Genomic DNA, 24,538 nt, shown 5'->3' with positions numbered 1-24,538 from the left:
TTCAAGTATCATATTTGTATCTGTAAAAATGAAGATTCTGGCTAGATTTCTGAAGTTTTTTCCATCCTGAGAAGCATTTACTCTTGTTTTTTTTAATTCCAAAAAGCCTGGGTTCAGCCAGGCAATTGGGAATGATCCATCTCTCTCTGCTTTCCTGTCTGTCCACACCTCTTGGTTCTTCTTTGAGGAGGCAGGTGCTAGGAGAGCCTGCACACTGGCAAAGGGAATGTGCAGCTACGGCTGCAGTGGAACAGTCCACAGGCACCTCTGTGCATCAGTCCTAACTGGGTCCTTATTACAAAACAGCAAAGATACTCAAAGGGCAATTCTGAAGACAACTGTTCCCAAAGTGCCCTGGGCTCCGAGACTTGTGTGGCAGATGACTGACGTTTCTGAACCCACGATTTTGCTTTTCTTTATTGTAACTTGCATTTTTCCTTGTTACCAGTAGTATTTCTTATCTTCATCAAGTCCACAAGCCTTTATCATTTCTCTATTCAAAACTGCCTGTGGCAGCTCCTGATACCTCAGATTTATCATCCTTAACCCCATCTTCTCCTACCCTTTGGACCCTGCCGCATTTTGAAAGCATCTCTGGATGTGGAAGTCTGTGGCCCACTAAGCATTCAGTACTGTTTAATTTAGAAAATTTATGTCTTTTACTATATATCAGAGGCTAGGTTAGTATACTTCTGAATGTATACTAATATCCAAATTGCAATGAAAAAATCCCCAAACCTAGCTGGCCTGATCCTGGTAAAGAATCTCCTTTGTCCCTAGACAAACTTTTTGAGTTACATGAAAACCATACTTCAGTATTTGAACAAGCTGAAGTCTAAAGAGAAAATGCAGTCTTCTGTTTGGGGTGATCTGTGTCTGACACAGATGTAGGTCTTCCTAGATGCTCAGAGCAACTGAGAGCTGAAGAGCCACGTGGGAAGTGATGACTGTGTGGACACCAGGCAGCACCCTGCTCTGCCAAAGCCTTCACTTCCCTCTGGAACAAAGTTGGAATCAACACTGGCTTTTAATGTAATAGACATTACTTTAGGCATCAAGAATTTCCTGTGGAATATCTGTGGAAACAAGGGGATAACTGCCAGCAAAAAAAAAAAAAAAAAGAAAAAGAAAAAGAAAAAAATTTTTTCCTTTGACTTTTAAAAAAATGTAATCCCTGAAATGAATATAAACAAGTCTTTTAATAACTGCCAATCACACCTTGATCTGCTACTGCATTCTATCGATAAAAAGAGAGGGAAATGCAAATATTTTTTCACAGATTTTAAAACAATCCAACTGAGGGAAAATGTGGACAATAAATGCTGTAAAAGCCATACTTTCAGTCGAGGTGAACTTCCACACGGTGTTGGTGTGAGCGTCTCCCACGTACACAGTCCCGTCTTCTGACGCAGCGATGTCATGAGGCATGTCGAAGTGCTGTCAAAATAATACTTATGTATGACTGAAGCACTGTGCTGTACACAACATTGTAAAATGACTATAATTCAATAAAAAAAAGAGTAATAACAAAATAAGAAGAACACAGCAAGGTGGGGAGCCTGTACTTGCCTCTTCATGAAAAGGCAGGAAAACACAGCAACGCACACAATGAAACAACAAGCATATTATTCAAACCAAAGAAACAGTGATTCTCACCAAAGCAACTCCAGGCCGAAAAGAGTCATCCATTCAGGCCCTGGGCACTGCCTGAGCCAGGCCTGCTTCTATACACCGGGAAATGAGAAGGGGGCCTCACCACTGACTTCCAAGTCTTTTAAAAAGTGAACGTTTCCAAGCAGATCTTTTTTTTTTTTTTTTATTTTTACAGTGTTCTTTAGTTGGTGTTGTATTATTTACCTAATTATTTACATTCATCTAAAAAGACCAGGTATTAATTTTTGTTATTCTCCCATCAAGCTATCATGTGCTACCTTAAAAGCTATTTATACATTACTGATGAGAGGAACCATTTCAAAGATTCAGAGCACTCAGGTTATTTCTGAAATGCATACTAGGAGATATGCAGGAATGTGGGGTTTTCTACCCTGAAGCCCAGTGTTTGCAATATTTCCAGTCAGCAAAGGAAACAAATGGAGTGTTACTTCTAGTATATCCTGGGCTTGTGTACCTACTTCAGATATTATGGTGTTTCAATATGTCTTTCCTCATGACATGTTTCCATTTCCAATCATCAGTATCTGAATCATGAGGACCCAGGAGACAGGGGAGCACTTCATGTGACTTTCTCAGGGTCCCAGAGCTAGTTCCTGGAAGAGCAGCCTTAAAATGTGCTGCTGCTGCCATTGCCATCTGTCTCCTGAAGCTTTCAGAGGTGCCACGTGTCTGCCAGTTGGTGGGATGCGGATATTTTTCACCTTTGATGCCAGGAGGCCCGCCTGAGTATAGCGTTCTCAAAAAATAGGGCCAGTGAGTATGAATAGAACATTATCCCGATCGTGGGCTTACCAGCCAGCATGTGCCCACATGCGCCTGCAGAGTACAAAGGGTGCTCATGAGGCAGACTTCCGTTTTTAGCTCACTTCAGGAGGGGCAGAATGCATGCTATTGAGAAACTACTGTGCTGTAAAAATCAGCAACAATTTGTCACATTGAAAGAAAAATGAGATGGCCATGCCAACGAGATTCATTCCTGCAGACTATCAAATGAGCTTGACTAATGTGGAGGAGGACAGAGGGCCAGAAATCAAGACGTTGCCTTGTTGAAGTCTTCTGGTAGTTGCCAGTCATTAGATGTTCATCTTTATTTTGGGTTCAACTAATAGGTGGCAACAGGTTTGCAAATTACAGGGAGTTCCTCTTCTATAACCAAAATACGTTTTTAGAAACTGCTTTGCCAAACATATGGTTGTGGAATATTTTACATTTTCTTATGGGAAAAATATTATAACAGGTGGGGGAATAAAAGTGAGGGGTAATGTGCAAGCTATTCATTAGCTAAGGACTTTGCTTTACGTCTTTTTTATTTTTAAAACTTTTTTTTAACTGAAGTATAGTTGATTCACAATGTTGTCTTAGTTTCTTGTTTACAACAATGTGATTAAGTTATACATATCTATGTATTTTCATGTTCTTTTCCATTATGGTTTATGGCAGGATACTGAACATAATTCCCAGTGCTATTCAGTAGGACCTTGTTTATCTATTTTATATATAATAGTTTGTATCCATGAATCCCAAACTCCTAATTTATCCCTCCCCTTTCTTTTTTGATAACTATAAGTTTGTTTTCTATGTCTGTGAGTCTTTTTCTGTTTTGTAAATAAGTTTATTTGTGAGTCTTTTTCTGTTTTGTAAGTAAGTCCATTTGGATCATATTTTAGATTCCACATATAAGTGGTTTCATATGATATTTGTCTTTGACTTACTCCACTTAGTATGATAATCTCTAGGTTCATCCATGTTGCTGCAAATGGCATTATTTCATTCTTTTTTATGGCTGAGTAGTATTCCATCATGTATATGTATATGTATATGTATATGTATATGTATATGTATATGTATACCACATCTTCCTTATCCATTCATCTGTTGATGGACATTTAGATTGCTTCCATGTCTTGGCTATTGTAAATAGTGCTTCTGTGAACAACAGAGTACATGTATCTTTTCAAATTAGAGTTTATCTGGATATATGCCCAGGAGTGGGATTGCTGGATCATAGAGCAATTTTATTTTTAGTTTTTTAAGGAATCTCCATACTGTTTTCCATAATGGCTGCATCAATTTACATTCCCACCAACAGTGTAGGAGGGTTACTTTTTCTCCACACCCTCTCCAGCATTTATTATTTGTAGACTTTTTGATGATGGTCAGTCTGATCCATGTGGGGTGACACCTTATTATAGCTTTGATTTGCATTTTTCTAATAATTAGTGATACTGAGTATCTTTTCCTGTGCCTATTGGCCATCTGGATGTCTTCTTTGGAGAAATGTCTATTTAGGTCTTCTGCTCATTTTTTGATTGGGTTTTTTTTTTTTTGATATTAAGCTATATGAGCTGTTCATATATTTTGGAAATTAATCCCTTGTCAGTAGCATCATTTGAAAATATTTTCTCCCAGTGTGTAGGTTGTCTTTTCATTCTGTTTATAGTTTCCCTTGCTGTGCAAAAGCTTTTAAGTTTAATTATGTCCCACTTGTTTATTTTTGCTTTTATTTCTATTGTGTTGGTAGAATGTCTTAGGAGAACACCGCTAAGATTTAGTGTCAGAGGATGTGTTGCCTATGTTTTCTTCTAGGCGGTTTATAGTGTCTTGTATTATAAGTCTTTAAGCCATTTTGAGTTTATTTTTATGTATGGTGTGAGAGAGTGTTCTAACTTCATTGATTTACACATGGCTGTCCAGCTTTCCCAATACCACTTCCTGAAGAGGCTGTCTTTTCTCCATTGTATATTCTTGCTTCCTTTGTTGAAGATTAACTGACCACAGGTGTATGGGTTTATTTCTGGGCTCTCTATTCTATTCCATTGAACTATATGTCTATTTTTGTAACAGTATCATGCTGTTTTGATTTCTGTAGCTTTGTAGTATTGTCTCAAGTCTGGAAGCATTATGCCTCCAAGCTTTGTTCTTTTTCCTTAGTATTGCTTTGGCAATTTTGGGTCTTTTGTGATTCTATATAAATTTTAGGATTATTTGTTCTAGTTCTGTGATAATTGTCCTGGGTAATTTGATAGGGATCGCATTGAATCTGTAGAATGCTTTGGGTAGTATGCCCATTTTAACAATATTAATTCTTCTAATCCAAGAACATGGGATATCTTTCCATGCCTTTGAATCGTCTTCAATTTTTATCAATGTTTTATAGTTCTCAGCATATAACTCTTCTACCTCCTTCATCAGGTTTATTCCTAAGTATTTTTTTTGATGGGATTTTAAAAGGGATTTTTTTTTTTTACTTTTCCTTTCTGATATTTCATTGTTAGTGTAAAGAAATAACAACTCGTTTCTGTATGTTAATCTTGTATCCTGCTACCTTGCTGAGTTCATTTGTCAGCTCTAGTAATTTTTGTGGCATCTTTAGGGTTTTCTATATATATAGTATCATGTCCTCTGCATATAATGACAGTTTTACTTCTTCCTTTTTATTTTGGATCCCTTTTATTTCTTCTTCTCGTATGATTGCTGTGGTTATGACTTCCAATACTATGTTGAACGGAAGTGTTAAGAGTGGGCATCCTTGTCTTGTTCCGGATTTTAGCAGGAAGGTTTTCAGCTTTTCACTGTTGAGTATTATGTTGGCTGTGGGTTTGTCATAAATAGCTTTTATTATGTTGAGATGTGTCCCCTCTATACTCACTTTGGTAAGAGTTTCTATCATGAATGGATGTGGAATTTTATCAAATGCCTCTTTTGCAGCTATTCAGATGATCTTGTAATTTTTGTCATTTCTTCTGCTGATGTGGTATATCACACTGATTTGCATATGTTGATCCATCCTTATAACCCTGGGATGAATCCTACTTGATTGTGATATATGATCTTTTTTTATGTGTCATTGGATTCAGTTTGCTAATATTTTGTTGAGAATTTTGCATCTATATTCATCAAAGATATTGGCCTGTAATTTTCTTTTTTGGTACTATCTTTGTCCAGTTTTCGTATCAGGGTGATGGTGACTTCATAGAATGACTTTGGGAGTTTTCCCTCCTATTCAATCTTTTTGAAGAGTTTGAGAAGAATTACTGTAAGTTCTTCTTTGTATGTCTGGTAGAATTCCCCAGTGAAGCCACCCAGTCCTGGAGTTTTGTGGGGACCTTTTTTAAAAATTACAGATTCTATTTCAAATCTAGTAATCAGGGTGTTCAAATTACCTGTTTTTTTCTTGATTCAGTTTTGGTGGGCTGTATGTTCCTATAAACTTGTCCATTTCTTCTAGGTTGTCCAATTTGTTGGCATATAATTGTTCATAGTATTCTCTTATGGTTTTTTGCATTTCTGTGGTATTGGTTGTTATTTTTCCTCTTTAATTTCTTATTTTGTTTATCTGGGACTGCTCTCTTTTTTCTTGGTGAGCCTGGCCAGAGGTTTGTTGATTTTGTTTACTCTTTCAAAGAACCAGCTCTTGGTTCTATTAATTTTTTTCTTGTTTTTCAATCTCTATTTTATTTATTTCCTTTCTGATATTTATTATTTTCTTCCTTCTGCTGACTTTAGGTTTTGTTTGTTATTATTTTTCTAATTCTTTTAGGTGGTAGGTTAGGATGTTTGAGATTGTTTTTGGTTTTTGAGGAAGGCCTGTATCACTATGAACTTCCCTCCAAGGACTATTTTTGCTGCATCTGAGTTTGCTTTATTTAAGTAAATCACATAATATCATCAATTCAAGGCTAAAATAACAATAAACCTCTATCTGTGGTTCTCAAACTGATACAGGGAGATGAAGGTTCTGCTGGAATTACTTTGGGCATCTCAGGGGGAATCTTACTGGATGGGACTTTGGGACATCTAGTCCTACTTCAGTCAGAGGCACTCAACTATAATCTTTCAAATGAATTATTCCACTGCTCTGTGTCATTTGAAACAAAAGATTTTTCTGTAAGGTTTAGGATTAAGCTTTAATACATCAGAGCTGAACAGATTTAAAGATCTTCTAGTTGAGGCTTTGGAAACTCTTCTCTTAGCAAAATAAAACTGACCATAGAAAAAATGGCAGCATCATCCTGGGCATCTGGTGATACACCTCCGGGCAATCTGCCCTCAAAGTCTTATATTTTGTCATAAAAATTCATAAGGAATTTGTGCTCTCCATATCATAATTATGTTTGCTTTAACACAAAATAATGTTTAAACTTACTTGATGTTAAGTAAAATAGTTCTCTAAGAAGTTGCACCAAGTTATGTTATTGTTTAATACATCCCCTGGCTTCAGGGGATTAAAAGGTCAAACACATTTTATAGTCAAAAAGACCAGCATTTAACATCCACTTGTGCTACTTCCTGTGTAGCTCTGGGTAAGTAATTTCACTTATGTAAACCTTAAGCTCAAATACTGTTAAACCTCATCATTTTAATCTCCATTGTTAAGGGTGGAGAAATAACATGAATCTGGGCTTACTGTTCCCTTCTTTCTTTTGTTCTTTTCTTTTTTGGGGGGAGTGATATGGAGCAGAGGGGATTATTCCCTTCTTTTTCCACATGAGCAGCCTTGCAAAAGAAAGAAGACAAAAAAATGCCAGCCTGGAGGGAGTGTGTGACAGCAGATGAGAGGGACCGGAAGCCTTTGCTGTGATTATGGAAGGAAGAATGTGGGGGGCAACCAGGTATCTTTTGCCCTCATCACTTTTCTACATTTGATAGAATCATCTTCTTTATTTTCCTACCATCTCATTTTCCTGCATAGACATAATGACGATCATACATTCAGACATAAACATTTCTAAAGAATGTAATAGAAGAGGGAGATCTGAAGTACATGAGGAGATAAGTAGTGGACAGGTACCAACAGCGGCACCGACCCATTATGTAAAATTTGATTTTTGATTTGAAGGAGAAATTTCTTCTTATGCAAGAGTCAATACACCAGAGTATTACCCTCACCCAAACTTAATCTTTGTGATGATAATCTAATTAAATGAAAATTCTGAGACTCATAAATGGATTTCAGATCACTGAGTCAACACACAATAAATTTCTATGTTTGGGTGTAATATTAAAGTCTTGTTTATGGAAAGGAAAAGCAAATTTCATCTTAGAGTTAGACTCTCTTTTTCAAGTTTGCTGTACTGATCCATATATTGTGACGTATTCATCCCTGAACGTCCCATCAATGATGATGTTTAATCACAAGGCTTTCTGAAATTTTCATCCTGGGTTGCTCACATTTTTATGAGTAATAAGGCTCATTTAGAATCTAGCCTCTAGCATAGCACTTAGTGTCGATTTCTAGATGTGTATCTGAATTCAAAGTTAAAACCCTGATTGACACAGTACATTATTAAAAGAACAATCAAGCAAACATTGTGTTAAACCAATTGAAGACCGAAAGGAAGTTAAGTATCTCACTTTCTTTATCAATAGATAAGAAGAAGCTCAAAGACTGCGGGAGTAAAATACATATTATCAACATAATGGATTTCTTTCTGAAGGATTACCATGATTGAATATATGATCGCTTATGGCTTTTCAGATGAAACACTTCTATGAAAACTTCTGTTTGTTGTACATCAATAGAAACTCAAAAAAGAAAGAAAATAAATGTGTACTAGAATCTTCACTTCAGATTATTTGCTTCAGCTTGGATCCTGTAACTTTTGCTAAAACTCCATTTGAGGGAAAGTCTGTGTCCTGTTCTGTCCACCACCATATCCTTAGTATCTAGCATGATGCCTGACAAGGAGTGGGTACTTAATAAATATTTCTAGAATGAATTTTGGTAAGACCCAGACTAGCTGTCAGCATTCTAAGACAAATTTCTAAAATGTTGAGGCATCTTAAAGTTTTTTTTAAGCTAGTAAATTTGGTGTCTTAAAGAATACTGTAAGAATTTGAGTATGGAGGTATAGTTTATCCTGCGGCTTATGAGAGTGGCATTTTGATCCATTAAAGCAACAAATCTTTATATATTTTGAAAAATAACTCTTATTTGTAGCATTTCAGCAGGCTGGGTTTTCTCAAATGGATGTACCACAAGCACATTCAGGCAGTGTATGTGAACATTCTGATCATTCTGACAATCCTATTACAGAGAAAGTAAACTGAGGAGACAGAGGACCATGGTCACACTGCACCACACTCACTGAGTTTGTAAAAGCACTGTTAGAATAAACAGCGGGACAGCATTCTGAAGCCAAAATTAGACTTTAGTCTTTTATCTAAACCAAGTCTCTGGAACTTGAATACCTTCCAGGAAGTGCTATTTTCAAATCTTGTTGCTCAGCGTAGTCATAGCATAAAAAAAATGCAAACAAGATTCCTGTTGCTCTAAGAGAAGTAGACATGTATAGTTTAACACATTGTGGTACCTTCTCTACTTGGATGAAATCAGGAAAAGACTTGTTTTTCCCGTTTTCCAACTGAAGTGAATTTAAACCTGCCATCCTGTACAAAGTCTACTGAGAACCTTAGAACTGCACACATTTGCATCTGAAGAAATTCATCTAGGAACAGACAAGGACATTTATTCTCAATAAAATATAGTATACAGCACTTCAGCCTAGCTAAGAAAGTTATCACATCTCTTTAAAGTTTTTAAAAAAATTATTCAAGTACTAATCGAATGCTAAGATTCATATTTTAGTTGTATTCTCATGAAAACTCATCCATAGTTAATGTATGTGAATACCTTGCGCACTGGCTTGAAGACGTCTATAATTTCTCCACTGGAAAAGTTCATCACAAATCCCTGTACAGGTTCTTGGTTCTCAAAGTAAGGCTTCCCATTCACCGCAAAGAGCAAACCTGTGGCAACATATCCAGTTAATCTTCCTTTAAAATATGGATAAGACTGGCTTTCAAATACATGCACATAATGTTACATAAACAAGAAATGTAGGGTCAACCCAGTTCCTACAGCAGGCCACAAAAGTAGAAAACAAAATACTTAGCAGATGTCTCTTCCTGGGTAATAAAATAGGGGCAAACAGATTAGGGGACTAGCCTCCTTGTAATAAAACCCAGGAATTGCAAGGCCTGTTCTACTTACGAAGCCAGTAGAAATCAGATATAGATGAGATGACATAGATGGAGAAATAGACACATAGACACCATAGGTATCCTAAATAGACATTGGGAAGAGTTGGGTTATTTGAGCCGGTCATTTTGGGGTATCAGACTTTTTAACAATTATGTTATACCTACTCTAACTACAAGTAGAATCAGAGAAAAATATGCAGAGAAAGTTAAGTAAAGGTACAATATAAATAGAAGAATGATCTGATTTCAAAATACTAAAGTCTGAAAACGTGACATGCATATTCCAGATTGTCAGACATATTTTTTCCTAATTAAGAAAATTAGATCATCTTTTTTATATCAATGTTTCTTTCCATACTACATTTTTTTTTAGTAAAACTGTATTTCTTAGTATAGTAGTTTTTCCAAAATAGTGGAAACTGTGATATATTGGTTAAATAAATACTTAAGATGATGGAATAGTATGTTTCCAAGAATTAAAACAATAAAATATATAAAATACGAAACCAGTGTTGAAGGATTTTTTGTCTTTCTTTAAGAATTTCGGGATAGGGTCCTTTAGTACATCATGCTAGGGAGAACATCAACGCCATCAACGTCAATTCCCATTGTGCAACGTTGTAGAGAGAACTGAATAATACTGCTCTTTGTGTTTTGCTTAGATTTTCTCTTTAACCAGATTTCCTCTGTTCTTTCCTCCTGATGTTTTTCTCTTCGTACTTATTTTTATTCACTATGAACTTGATCACCCTCTTTGTTAGATAAATGGTCTTACCAAATTTATTCTCTAAATATGAGGTAAAAGCCAACATGATAATTTATCTTTCATTGACATTAACAAGAGTCTTTTATTGCTTCTTTATTCCTTACTCCTTAGGAAAGCCAAACTTGCTCCTATTTCAGTTGCTTAAGTCCCTTTACTCCATGTCCTAAATAAACTGGGGATGGCCTGGGGAGACAGCAGCCATGTGCAACTCTAACAGCATATGAAACCCAAATATCACACTGATAACTACATAGTCAATGCTGCACTAACATAGGTGCAGATATATTTGTGAAGTATACTGTAAAAATTGCATACAAATTCTAGAAATATATTTTCAGTTATTTCGTATTCATGATAAAAAGAAATCTTATGCTAAGTTATTTTGCAATATGAATTAAATGAATCTTATTTTGTAAGTTTGGATTATTTTTCTGATTTTCTTTAAGTTGAGACAATATCTTGAAATGAGAAAAAAAAATTCCAGGTTTTATTGGCCATTTCTCCTAGCATTTACACATAAGCCTCGCTTACTTTACATGTATATCTTAAAAAAGTTAGCCACCACTTTTCTAAAAAATGTGAAGAACTATTTTGAATATTTATTTTATGAGTCATCCACCATCTGTTGATGATGTGTGAAGACATAATATTAATCATTTAATAACTAGAGCAAATGATCATAATTAAGGAAAAGTAAAAATCAATGTTTGGGAACAATTTTTTAATCCATTACAAACAGTTGTTAAATCTTTTGAGTTCTTTGTTATTTCCATATAAAGAACAGTGGCATTTGAGTTGCAAATGATTTATAATACACTAACAGTTTTAAAATGTTTTAAGATCTGATATATAATGCACCTTCAATTCCTTCATAAAAATTTATAATAAGAGCATAATAAAATTAGACAAATACTTTTTAAGGACAGAGTATAGTATGAGAAAACAGAAAAAATAAAGAAGAAATACCTGGTATGTATGAAATTGCAAATACATTTCTTCCAAATGACGCATGCTTAATCTCTCGCACAAATTCTTTGGTGTCAGTTTTAAAACACTGGATCCGACCATTCTCTCTGTCTGCCACACATAATTGGCCCAAACGAGGCACAAGGGCCAAGCTATGAGGAACACTGAACTGGCCTGGTTTAGGATGGCTCCCAGCAGACTCTACAGAACACAGAAAAACCTCAGATATATGATTTGTAAAATCACCCAAAGTCTGACTAAAGTTTTCTAATTTTCAAAACTCAACATAGTAAACCATTAAATACCTGGAACCAGAGGAAAAAATAAGGTAAAGCAGTTAATATCTCTTACCCACAAGTGCATTACAGATTTTCTCCCTATTTGGACAAAGTTTAAAGTTTTTATGTAGAAGCATTCTTTTGTCCTCTTACAAGACTTTACGTGTGTGTGAGGAGCCAACTGGATGCATACAGAGGCCCTGTTTTTCTAGCTTCAGGGGACAATTACATCCTAAAGAATGTGAGGGGTGGCCAATCTCTTGCTCCTAGTGACGTTGGCTAAGAATCACAATTAGACATCAAGAGTCTCATTGAGTACCTTCTCCCCACTGTGTGACGAACTTTCCACTTGGCGAAAACTGCACAATCCGACTGTTGCAGTAACCATCTGATACATAGATGGTTCCAGTGTCTGGATCCACAGCCACATCGGTGGGCTGACAGAAGTGATTCTGGTCACTGCCTGGTTGCATGCTCCTTCCCAGGATTAACAGAGGCCCTCCTTTACTGTTTGGATCCAGTTTGAACACCTTTTAAAGAAAGAACAAAAGCCTTTCCCACTTTGCATGGTTAATATTGACACGCACCTACCTGGCTGAGACTGCTTGCATATGGAATTAGAGTGTAAGCTCCCAGAGACTTATTTAAAAGAAGACAGTTTTTAGAACTGGATGGGATTCTAGAAATTATCTAGTCTGATTTCTTCATTCGATAAACGAGGCTGATAGAGATTAGGTGATTTGCTCAAGTTAATCTAGCTCATTAATGGTGAATGGAGACTAGTACATGGATGTCCTGTTCCACCCACCCTGCCCTTCCTTTCTGTCTTACCTTAGCTAATAGTACAATACTCTCCAGACAATACAAGTGCAATAAACGTTTACTGAGATGATGTTTGAAGATTCTTGTAGCTACGCCTTCTCAGTTCTAGTTTTTTTTCCCCCTAGTTCCTTCCCACCTATTCATAAGACAGGTATTAAACATGAGCTTATCTTTTGAGGACATTACGACTATTCTGTGATGGAAATACAACTTCCATAAAAAGAACAAACATTTGCTGTTTTATATGTAAACATATATACACTAGAGACTTTGCATCCATTTATAGAAGATTAAGATGGTTTATGAAAAATATATAAAACACATGAGGTGATAAAAATAGAACTAAAACCTGGGGACAGAGGAAAGAAAAACAAATACAGAAAGCCAAGAAGGAGGTTGGTAGAGTGAAGCTTCACATCTGGCCCTAAGATTCCTGCCAGCCCCACAGAGAAGGGTGGCTTGATCACGTACAGATTAGTTTTTCTTAGCACTGAGCTCTAAAAGAACCATTTCAGATGTGGCTGCTCCATTTGTTGTTGCTGTTGTTGTTATAAACTGACTGCATCACAGAAAGAGACCTAGACAGCTCCAGAACATTTTAAAAGCACAACTCCATTAGCTTCTATTTGAATAATTGCCAAATAGAAGATTACCTGGTGAAGAGCTACGTCAGTGACCCAATAATTTCCATCTTTATCTATGCTTAAGCCATGTGGCAAGTAAAATCTGCAAAATAAAAACAACTGTCTTTATTATATAATTACTCCCAAAGCATACAGGAGAGGAATTTTTTTTTGCTAATTAATCTGTAAAGGCAATACAAATTTATAGGTTGATAAATGTATACCTGTATTACTATGTTAAAGACCAAAATGAGTTGTTACATGAAAATACCCATTTCAGTAGAGACCTCCTTGTGAAAAATCTTGAGCAGTACTTAATCATTTTAAAATCTATAAATGAAGCCTCCATATCAGTCATATATATTATTAAGTACAGTATATTAGAGCAAATAACACAAGTAACATCAATTTAAAAACAAGTTCTAAGATCATAAATATTAACATCTTAGAAATGTGTATAAAACAAATTGGAGAACTATAAATGGATTTATATGGATTGAATAGTTTAAATATGGGGCAAGGTAATATAATGCTGTGCTAATATAAAATATTAAACATATGACTGAAAAGCTTTAAGAGTGTCTACTGAAGATAGTAAAACCCACAGAAAACTCATTCTAGCAGATATGGGCTGTGATCATCTAGACAAAGTGAAGTGGTGTGCTGGATAATCGTTAGAGAAGGTTAATCTGTTTAACAAATCAGTTGGGATGACCTGGGTAAGAGAACTGTAAACTAATGTGGATGGAGGCTGACAAGCTTAAGGAACGTGGACAGAGTTAACAAACACATTGGCAATATTGTAACGTGGTTGTGGTCAGATGACACCTGACATTCCACACGTGGTGTTGGCACCAGATTTTTCTTTCTGAGCCAAGAGTGTAAGACTCTGATCTTGACTAATTAATGGAACTAGAGTCTATTTTGGCTACTGAAAGGTGAGGGTTATGGTTTTGACAGAGACACCCCACTACTGGCCAAGGTGATTTAGCTGCAGTTGCTCCTCCATCCTCCTTGATCCCTTCTGGAATGAGAATGCTCTGATTAATGGATAGAGCACTGAAGAGGCAGGTTCAAACACAGTGAGTGGTGGCACTAGTATTAGGATCTGACCCCTGACTCACCATCTTAGAATCCTATAAGAAGTGAATTATGATTATCTTCGTCAGCAGCTGCACTCAAAGTGGATGGCTCCCTGCTTTTCAATGAGCCTGGCCTTCTCTGTGGCTAAGCAGATGGAGTTGGGTATAGTCCTGGAAGCTGCCAGGTTACAATGGTTGAGGACACTTTGTAAGCAGGTGCCCCTTTCTTTCAATGACCATAAATATCAGCCAACTTTTTTTGGCTGCCGAATGCCATCTAGAAATGACCAAATAATGAAGAGATTTTCAAAGCCAAATTACCTATACCTGCTATGGAAAGTTGAAAATGACATTTGCTTAGTCTTCACTTTGATATGGGGAGAGAGAAGCCTTTTTTCTTAAGGGTGATTAGTTGATGAATTTGGTTATGTAACTTCTCTGCTCAAGAAATTTTTTTTTTAATCTTCAGATCTAGCTGACCAGCAACTCACTTCATTAGCTCTATGTATATAAATGACTCTCTAAAGCTTGACTATGTATTACAATGACCTGGAGAACTTTTTTAAAGTACTGTTTTGATACCTGGGCTCCATCCCAGACTAAATCTGAATTTAAGGTTTTTGAACCTTCCAAGTGATTCTAGTATTCAGTCAGGGTTTAGAACCACCTAATCAGAAAATGAAAGACTAGACGGCCAAATTTGTCTCCTGCTTTCTTAAGTGCTTTCTCACCACTGCTGGGCAACATGCTCTTTCAAAGACCAGATCCAATGACACACTTTATACCAATATATGTAGCACAAGCATTAACAACAACATAAGTGACTGAACTTACAGATTTTTTCCACTGGACTGGAGTACTGCAGCGTTATTTGGATCTATGACCAGAATAGTGTCTTCTTCAATTGGTCCGAGTCCTCTTTGCTGGTAAACAAACTTGCTGTCAAAAGAGCTAAAAAGAAAAATGCATTAGAATGGAAAATAAACCAATCAAAAACATCAGTGAACTTAAGAAATGCAGATGATTCACTTGAGATTCGAAATACAGAATCAAGAGAAGGACTTGGTGGTCCCTGACTTCACTCTTTGCCCTTCACATTTCAGCATCTTGGATCACACAGATACCATTAGCCTGCAGAACTAGTGAGCGTCAGGGGAGGAGAACATGGGAACCGCCAAGAGACCCACCAAACCTGAGCCTGCACTTCCACAAGATCCCCAGGTGAGTCATATTCACATGAGAGTTTAAGAAACACTACTGAGAACCCTTAAAGGAATTTTTTTTTAAAAGCTCCTCAAAATGTTTTAATTTAATAGTTGTTTTCTTTCAAACTACAAAAGAAAGCATAACGTATTTGAACTTTCTGTGTAATGATAAGGAAAATGTAAATGATAGCAGGAAGGACAGTGATCAAATATGTTTGCCATTTCTCTTGGCATAGGTACAACACACAAATACATGTTGTGTGGATACAGGACAGAATGCTCAAATATTTCAAAAACATAAAACAATTGATTCTTGAAACAAAAATGTGCTTAGAGACATAAAACTTCTTCCATGTAACAGCTTTTCTATAAGTACAAAATGGACAACTATGTAATAATATCAATGCTAAAATGAATATGACAATTCCTGCTTTTTAACTCTGTACCTTCAAGGTTATTATAAAATATTACAAACATATATGTTTACATATATTTCTTTCATTTATATTTCTATCTGAATTGTTAGTGATACCTTTCTTTAAACTGAATGTTACCACAGGCATTGTATTTATTTAAATTCCTGTTTTGGAAATTATTTGGGATAAATGGCAAAGATAAACTCTTCTATTCCAAGTTTATGTAACATAGAGGTAAATACACCAAACACCAAGAGATCAACTTATATTAAAAAAAAAAAAGAATTGATCAACACATAGTTAAGCTGTGTGTGTGGGGTGGGGGAGTGCATAAAAATGTTTTATATGTATGTGTGTGTGTGTGTGTGTGTGTGTGTGTGTGTGTGTGTGTGTGTAGCCAGATGAAGTCAATGGATGACCAGTGAATATTTCTGTAAAACACAATTTCCTTTATAGAATCAGATAAGGCTGTGAAAAAAACTATTAACATTTTGTAGTTCAACTGTATAAGCACAAGAAGAATCTGACTAACATTAAATATTTATGGAGAAACATTTGCAATTTGGAAGGCAACAGACTGCTCAAACCTGTCATACCCCCATTGTTTAGTTGGTTGTTATTTCTACGGAACTTTTGTAGAGTCCCAGTAGGAGAACAAAAATCTCAAAATTACATTCTCTTGCCATTAAAAATATACATCACACAATTACTTTGAGCTTCTTGACTGTTATAGTCTTTTGGGCATATTTTTCCTGAAAGATAATAATAAGTCCCTGAAGTAGTTCTTATTAATGATGCATTCAATTGAATAAAAAATATTGATTCAGCTTTGTCAACCTAAAACTTAGGTAACACTGCTTACATATGCTATTATGTGTAGTTAAAACCACAAAGCAGTACCTAAGGAAAAAAATGCATAAGTTTACAGAATAGAAGTAACATCACTAACAAAGCAGAATTTATGACAGTCACTGGATAATTATTCAATTGAAATATAAAATTTTATTAGATAGAACCAATGTCAGAATATACAAGGTATTATTAAACCAGGGGACAACAGTAAAGGACAAATAGAAGTAACTCTTTCTCAGTACAATGAAACACCAAAAAGCTTATCTTAAATCTGAAACTGTATTTTTGAGATGAATTCTGTACTGAAAATATAACAAGCCAGTCTCCTAGAAAACAAAGGTTTTGGATTCAACCAACAGTGATCTATGTCTTTTTCCAACTTGTCAATGACATTGGATAACATAAGTTCAACATGTCTAAGACTCATTGTATGTTACAGTTTCATATTCATATGTAATAGGATGAAGTCTCTGCATTTATCTCTTTTTGAGGCTTAAGTCTTATTTCCTCATTATTCAGAAGCATTTCATAATATGTAATGGCATAATAGCAATCTAAGTAATATGAGAATTATGCTTTCTCTGACTGTAAGGAGTCAAGATTTGTTTTCCCCTTTTTTAAGGTGGAATTTTGAGATAATTGTAGATTCACATGCAGCTGAAAGAAATAATACAGAGAGAGTCTGTGTACAATTAACCAGTTTCCTCACTGGTAGCATTTGCACAACTATAGTACAATATCATAACCAGGTTTTCATATTGATAAAATCCACTGATCATATTTAGATTTCCCTTTCCATTTTGTATTTCCTAAAATTTTCATTTATTCTTGCAGTTTATTTGCTTGGGCATGGAATATACTAGTACATTACTTCTCCACCCCACCCCCACCTAGGAGTTAGTAATATGGAAAGTTACCAAGTCCTTGTACTTCTTACCAAGTGCTCTCTACCTGATGTACAGATAGTGTGCTGACCCACTACTGACAGCTAGTAATAGTGGCAGTTCAATTGCCTATTGAACATCCTGATAAAATTTGGAGCCCATCAACACTCAGCAAATCTAATGCCACGTCTCCTTTTATTTGCAAAATAACAAACCACACAGGAAGCCTGACATATTGACTTGTTCATGATTTCACCAAGAAATAGGGTGCAGTACTCTTTGGTCTGTCTTGTCATTCACTTAAAAAGTCACCATCAGTTGTGAATCACGGGTCCTACTATTTTAGGAAATAACATTCCTACAACCTATTGATGGGGAGAAAGTAAGTTCCTCCCACCTCCTCACCGTCAGAAGCATATGTTGAATTCTTCTAACTTAAATTATTTTTATAGTGCCAGCTTATTCTTTCAGACACTCAGACCTTTAAAAATGTAAACTCTAGCTTAAATTGCTCAGTGGCAGCCATGTAAACTCAACGTCAAGGACCTGCAGTGTTGGGCTTGGCTTCCAAGAAAACAAGGTATGTCAAGGAAGAAATATAAGTAATCCAGACCCACAGTCCTTATGCTAGTCAGACTGAATGAAATGTGGCTGACGTGCAGGTAAGTGAAAAACATCCTTCATCAATGGATGTTTATATAGAAAACAATGTCTGAATATACATTCATGAATACAGAAAACGATGTATCAAGTAGTAGATGTTTTGTTGTCACAAACCCAATTGTGTGTGTGGATCTAGACTCATAATCTGCAAATGTCAGGTTTCTAGTGGTGGTAATAAATAACAAAATTAACTAATTTGAGGATCATATCCCTTTTATTTTATTATCCATTTTTGGTGATGTTATAAAAAATTGTGAAATAGCAAGTGAAAGACTAAAAGAAAAATAAGCAACAAATAAGCTACTGAGTAAATAAATCAGATTTTTATAATAAAAATTGGACACATAGAAAATACCATATCTTTCAACTTATCAGGAAATTTTTCTTAGTATCTTATTACAGTATAACAACTAATAATATGGTTTGTTTTTTGGTTAGTTTTTTTTTTTCCGGTATCACAAATTACCCCTGTGTCATTAGCATATGTTTAGAGGGCATTTTATATGATGCTTTAGAATAACCACCTTTCCTATGGTATGCAGCTTTATGGTAATTATTCATAGTATTACTACACTTCCCCTGTATCCATTCAGGATCTCAGTGATCAGGCAAGTTCTTGAATTTACTGATTAGAGAATCTGTTCATTAAACACCACTTCTCAAAACAAAGAAAAAGAATAACACAAAATGAAACAAAACAAAACCAAACAAAACCCAAAGATGAAACTCTACATATATTAGCATCATTTAAATATACTAATTAACTTCAGTAACATAAAAAACAAAAAATAAAATTTTAGAATTCTTGGGATGATTATGGCTATAAAGAAATTAACCACAACACAATAGGCCCAACTGTTTCATTGAAAATCTTTTGTGTTACGCTTTAACAGATGTCTATATATTTAAATGGGCAGCATCAAGGGACATTCAGTCACTCAATGGATAGGTTGACGAGTCCTAATCCTTTCACTTGGGGTAGCTGGGGCTTCCGTATCTAACAGCTGGCCCCTGGTAGTTACACAGGGCAAGCAATAAAAGGAATTGATGTTTTTTCCTCAAACGGGAAAATCACACACACACACATACATTAAATCTGCCAAATAAAGTAATTTATAAACTCTCCTGTAATTCAAAGAAAAGTAACCTCTGAACAAATGGATGTCAGATTATAGAGCTGGATACACCGTTGCTATAGCAAACTGCTTATTTAGTGTTCTAAAGCAGCCACCCCACATTATATGCTGCAGAGAGGTCTTTATTTCAATCACATTTAACTTTTTACAGGATATAATAATACCCTGCACATTTCACACAGTGCCTGGAGCACTGCTGATTTCTGTTTGCTTCCCTGAAAAAGTATTCAGCAGAAAAGACTGAACTGTGGCCTGTGGGCTGGAATTCATCAGTTCTTTATTTTAGCAGTTTGAATCCTCCATTAATGATTTTGCACATTAGCAGCTAATCAAACAGTTTAGATAAGGCTGAAAAGAAATGCTTTGCTATATTCACACACAAACAGAACTAGAATAGGGAGAAAATAAACTTCGGTGCCATCAATCAAAATCAAGCGAATGCAAAATAAATAATAGAAGCTGAAGAGAGAAGTAAAATATAACATTGTAATTATATAAATTAAGAAGCTGGAGAAAGAACCATAGGTGTTCAAGCGAGAAAATAAATGGAAAGGTACCCTCAAAGTTAGGAAAGCAAAGACATACCGTTCAAAGGCCAAAACTTAAAATGGAATATAATTCTACACTATGTTAAAAACACTTACTTCTTTATATATATATATTTTTTTAATTTAAAGATTTTTATTTTTTGCAAAGAAGAACCCCTATGCGGAGGGAAAAAGGTGAGCAAACAAAGAAACGTGTGACTGTTTACTGCCCTGCTGGACCAAGCTCTGGAGACATCCCACACAGGGACGAGAAGAACAAAGAGCTAGGTATCACGGCACCGGGCTCTGCTCAGTCAGTAAGGCCACAGGGGATGTCATTTGAACAAGGTGCTTTTGGTTACTCAACAGAATGAGGCACCCATTAAAACCCTCATTTTTTGGACTAGGAAACTGAGAATCAGCATTCAAGTGTCTTGATTTAGGTCTCAAAGCTGAGAAACGGAGACCAAGACTCCAGCCTAGGTTTCCTGTCTTCAAAAAAACGTGGTTTTCTCTTCCTAGGATTGACCTACCTGGACCGGAGAATCTCTCCACCAGCTATCAGATTAAATTTGTATTTGTAGGAGAGATGGAAACATGGTCCCATAGCTAAGAAGAATCAGAGAAAGTGGCATAACACTGGAAGAAAATGGCTTGAGTGAAACGGGAAATGGCAGCATGAGCGAGAGGGGTAGGATATGGACACATTCTTTTTGTAGGACTCCTTACACTTTCTCCCAGATGTGACAGTACTAAGGTACCACTCAGTCATTTTGAGTTCTACTTTCCAAGCCCAGGTCATTCTTAAAGTATGAGAGAATCTTCAGATACAGAAGCAGAAACTCAAGCAGATATGCCTTAACTGAGACTCAAGAAAACTAGTGAGGCAAATCTTGAACTGGTTTTTATGAAAGTTAGGAAGCAGACAGATTTCTGAAATAATAGATCTTGGCAAAATTCCATAAAGCACTGATGAAGAGATGGTTTGTGAGCCATCTGGGGGAGGGGCAGGTGGGAGAAGATTCCCAGAAGACCACATCTTTAAGAATTAAACTTGCTAGACCAACCATTCAACTATTCAAATTTTATAAAGAGCATGTATAAAGACATGAAAGCTCATCAAACAGATCATAAGGAGGGGAGGGACAGCTCATTCTCTGCTTAACAAAGAATAGAATAATATCCGTAAATTGAAGAAATGCTAAATCTAATGAAGTAAAATGTAATTGGAGAAAAACCCTGAAAACCACTGCCTAAGTATAAATTTACAGTAAAAACCTGAGCACAATGTTATGAAATATATTTGGAGATCCTGTTAGATTACAAACTCAACACAAGGCAACAAGGTGATTATGACTGCTGACAAAATTGAATACAATCCTTTCATACTAATAGACAATGAGAATACACACCAAGGAAAGCAACTGCATTGATGATTAGATAATACATGAGGTACTATGGCCACTTCTCAACCAAAAAACTTTAAAGGACTGAGAAGCCAGATCACCTTCAGATGACACTATCATGTCATCATGAACACTGGCTGAGGGCCTGGGGGACATTCAGTCTGGAGAAGATAAGACTTTCTTCAAATACGCAAGTAACTGACATGGATAAATGGGAGTAAATTCACCCCGCATTCAGCTGTCATGAAGGTGAAGTTAGAGGACTCAGGTTTGAGTTTAACATCATAAAGAACTTTGAGTCATCTAAATGAGACCCATAATTGGAAAGTATGTCTCACATGTAGGGAATTTCTTGGCACTTAAAGAGTTCAAGCACCAGATGACCGTGGAAGACTCTGTATAGAGATGTCTGCATTTGGGAAGTTGGAGATGAGCTTTCCGGTGGACATTTGCTATTCTGGGTGCCCAACGTCTACTGCCCCATTTTGTGCTAATGAAAACTCAATTTTTCTTTAGTTGACCCAACATACTGAGCCTCACTCTCAGTCCATTTGCTTTTGATAATGTCAACTCCACTCTCACATTCCAAGGATAGAACAAAAAACTGGCTAAGCTAAAGAGTGGATTTCATGCCTCTCCCCACAATGATTTAGTTCAGGGATGGAGGAGACATGACCTAAGTCAGCCTGAAGATTGCAACATTCTCAATTTAAGGACTTCCTGTTGACCTATCAGAGACATGCACTGTCTCTTCTGTTAATTCTGAAGCTGCAAGTGGGGAAGGAAGATCAATTCGGGCTCAAGAATGGAGCCAACCAGTAGAAAATGTGTTAAATGAACCCCGGTGGCGTCATTTGAGCTACCACACCCTTAAAATTTTTATCATACAAACTAATAAACTTTTCTTTTCCTAAGCTAGTTTGTGATGGGTTTTCTCTCCTACTGGTTACAGAATGAATCCCAGGTGATACAGCTCCCCAAATCCCGTCCAACTCCATGTGAAGAAGTGACAAATGACACACAAGGAACAACTTTTAGGACCTAAAAATTAGGAGTAAAACCCATGGTTTTCTTAAGAGGGTATGTGAGGTCAGGCCTGCAGGGTAGAACCTTAACCAAAGCTGAGATAAATGGAAGAAAACGGAGACCCAGGAACAGCTGTTACCGAGGTGCGAGCTACCCAGCTCCTGCCGGGAGGCATTTAAACTTTAAAGAACTCTAGCTGCCCTGCTGCCCTGACACCAGGGCAGACGAGAGGCTCTTTAAAGTTTCATTACACCCTGCTGGTAATCATTTCCTCTTTCAGCTAGAAGCAGCTTCTTAAAGTAGCCGTACTGAACAAAGGGACAAACAAGGAGGACAATGGAAGTCAAACTGAGAAAGGGAATGACAGTCATCTTTCAGGAGGGCAAGCGTTTTATTATTATTATTATTATTATTATTATTATTATTATTATTATTATTATTATTATTATTATTATTATTATTATTATTATTACTGTTATTACTATTACTATTATTATTTTGGTTGCCATGCCAATTTAGCACGATTAAGTAGAAGAGTAAGGGCTGATCAAGGCTACCAGTAAGAATGAAGACTAATAGTACTTCTATAAAGACAGGTGATGTGATGCTTTCAAAAGAGCTTTGAGTACTGAGTATTAATTAGTGATTATTATTAACTCCAAGCACTGTCTGATACTTGAAGAATGATCATTTCCTAAAAATTAGGGGATATAGACTGCTTAGTTTTGATTTAGAGCAAGCAAGTCCTGGCCTTATGGAACTTATCATTTTGTGAACATGAGAAACATCAGGATGGGAAAGCTTCCAAGGAAAATTAATACAGGATTTCTCACCCTTCTATTCAAGCAGTGGCAGCAACAAGAATGCAGTTTCCACCCAATCTTTAATTCCCATTGTCTCTTATCAGCACATCACAAGTTCCTCAGGAAGGTGCTATCTTTTCCTTTGAGCAATCCTTGGATATTCAATGAGGGAGAAGAAAAGCTACGTGCTTTGTCCATTTTATAAAAGGCGATTTATGCATAGAGGAAGGATGGCCATGCATGACCAAAGAGCAGGGCACACATATCCATATCTATTTTCCTAAAAGACAATTAACAGAGAAATCCACTTCTAATTCTCTTCATGAATAATAAAGCAGACAGTGGGTAAAAGCAGAGACCAGGAGAGAACTTTCTCACAAGCATGGATTGCAGAGACTATTAGAAGCCAACGGGCAATACAAGAGACGCCAAGAGGAAAGAGAGAGAACAAATATTCTTACACCTGAAAGAAAAAGATGAAGAAGAAAGAAGAAACAGAGATTAGTGAGTTCAATCAGCACGCCTGCCCTGAAGAAGTCTTGCATTTTTAACAGCACCTCTTTGTCGGTGACATTTATCAGGGTAAACACACTGGGGCTTTGGCAATGAAACTGGAATCCATTTACACATGAAACTGGTTATCCAGATGAAAGCGAGATGCCAGGAAAAAGCAGGTCTTGAGCGAGGACTGCCATATAAGTCCCAGAAAATGTTCTTGTGTGGCTCTTGTTTCATGGTCTTGTGTCATCTACCCCAAGCTGGCCTTTACTGATCCCTTTTTCTATTAAACTATTCCAGCCTCTGCTGTTTACTTGGAATGAATATCACATTAAAATGGAAAGTTGGACTTTGTCCAATTTAGCTTTAGCCAGCTGAAACAGTATCCATGGGGGAAAATGATGCTGTAATTTTCTCGTCTGATAAAATGTGGCTAGAAATCCATGCAGAAAATGCAGCAATATTCATTAAAATGAAGAATATGCTACAATGAATAGTAATAGTTTGCTTTTGAAAGCACTTGTTAAAATACCATTAGATGTTCAATAATGACTAAGACACTGTAAGAGAGATGTATGAATAGAGATGTTGAGTTCGACTGCTTTAACTCTGAACTGATCTCTTTCTCAGATTCCATTCTCAACTGTGACAACTGGAAAGGACAATTAAACAGTAACAAAGCTATCAATCTATTTTGAAATGCTGACTGAATTCCATCTTCAGTTGCACAAAGAAAACTACACACATGTGTACATGACAGAACAGGTTTAGCATAATTTAATCAGCATCTCTGAGAATGGAGGAAATAAACAATTGGACTGTTTATGGATGGATCCTCAAGTTTCCAAATGAGATCCCACAGCTGCACACTTGAAAGGACAAGATTCATTACACTTAGTTCATAAGATATTTTAAAATTTACCTTCAT

General features: G+C 36.3%; 1 protein-coding gene across 12 annotated transcripts in view; it reads right to left on the bottom strand.

Moving 5' to 3' along the window:
* PAM (peptidylglycine alpha-amidating monooxygenase) overlaps positions 1 to 24,538 on the bottom strand; it is a 188,980-nt gene that overhangs the window by 11,183 nt on the left and 153,259 nt on the right. For all 12 annotated transcript variants that reach the window (XM_010971454.3, XM_045507869.2, XM_045507870.2 and 9 more), the window contains 6 exons: positions 15,029 to 15,145; positions 13,143 to 13,215; positions 11,987 to 12,197; positions 11,390 to 11,590; positions 9,308 to 9,423; positions 1,338 to 1,437 (listed from right to left, as the gene is read on the bottom strand). In XM_010971454.3, coding sequence (XP_010969756.1) covers positions 1,338 to 1,437; positions 9,308 to 9,423; positions 11,390 to 11,590; positions 11,987 to 12,197; positions 13,143 to 13,215; positions 15,029 to 15,145 — 818 coding nt within the window. The remainder of the gene's footprint in view (positions 1 to 1,337; positions 1,438 to 9,307; positions 9,424 to 11,389; positions 11,591 to 11,986; positions 12,198 to 13,142; positions 13,216 to 15,028; positions 15,146 to 24,538) is intronic.

The sequence above is a fragment of the Camelus bactrianus genome, chromosome 3, assembly GCF_048773025.1.
Source record: "Camelus bactrianus isolate YW-2024 breed Bactrian camel chromosome 3, ASM4877302v1, whole genome shotgun sequence".
NCBI lineage: Eukaryota > Metazoa > Chordata > Mammalia > Artiodactyla > Camelidae > Camelus > Camelus bactrianus.
This window is presented reverse-complemented; position numbering and strand designations above follow the sequence as displayed.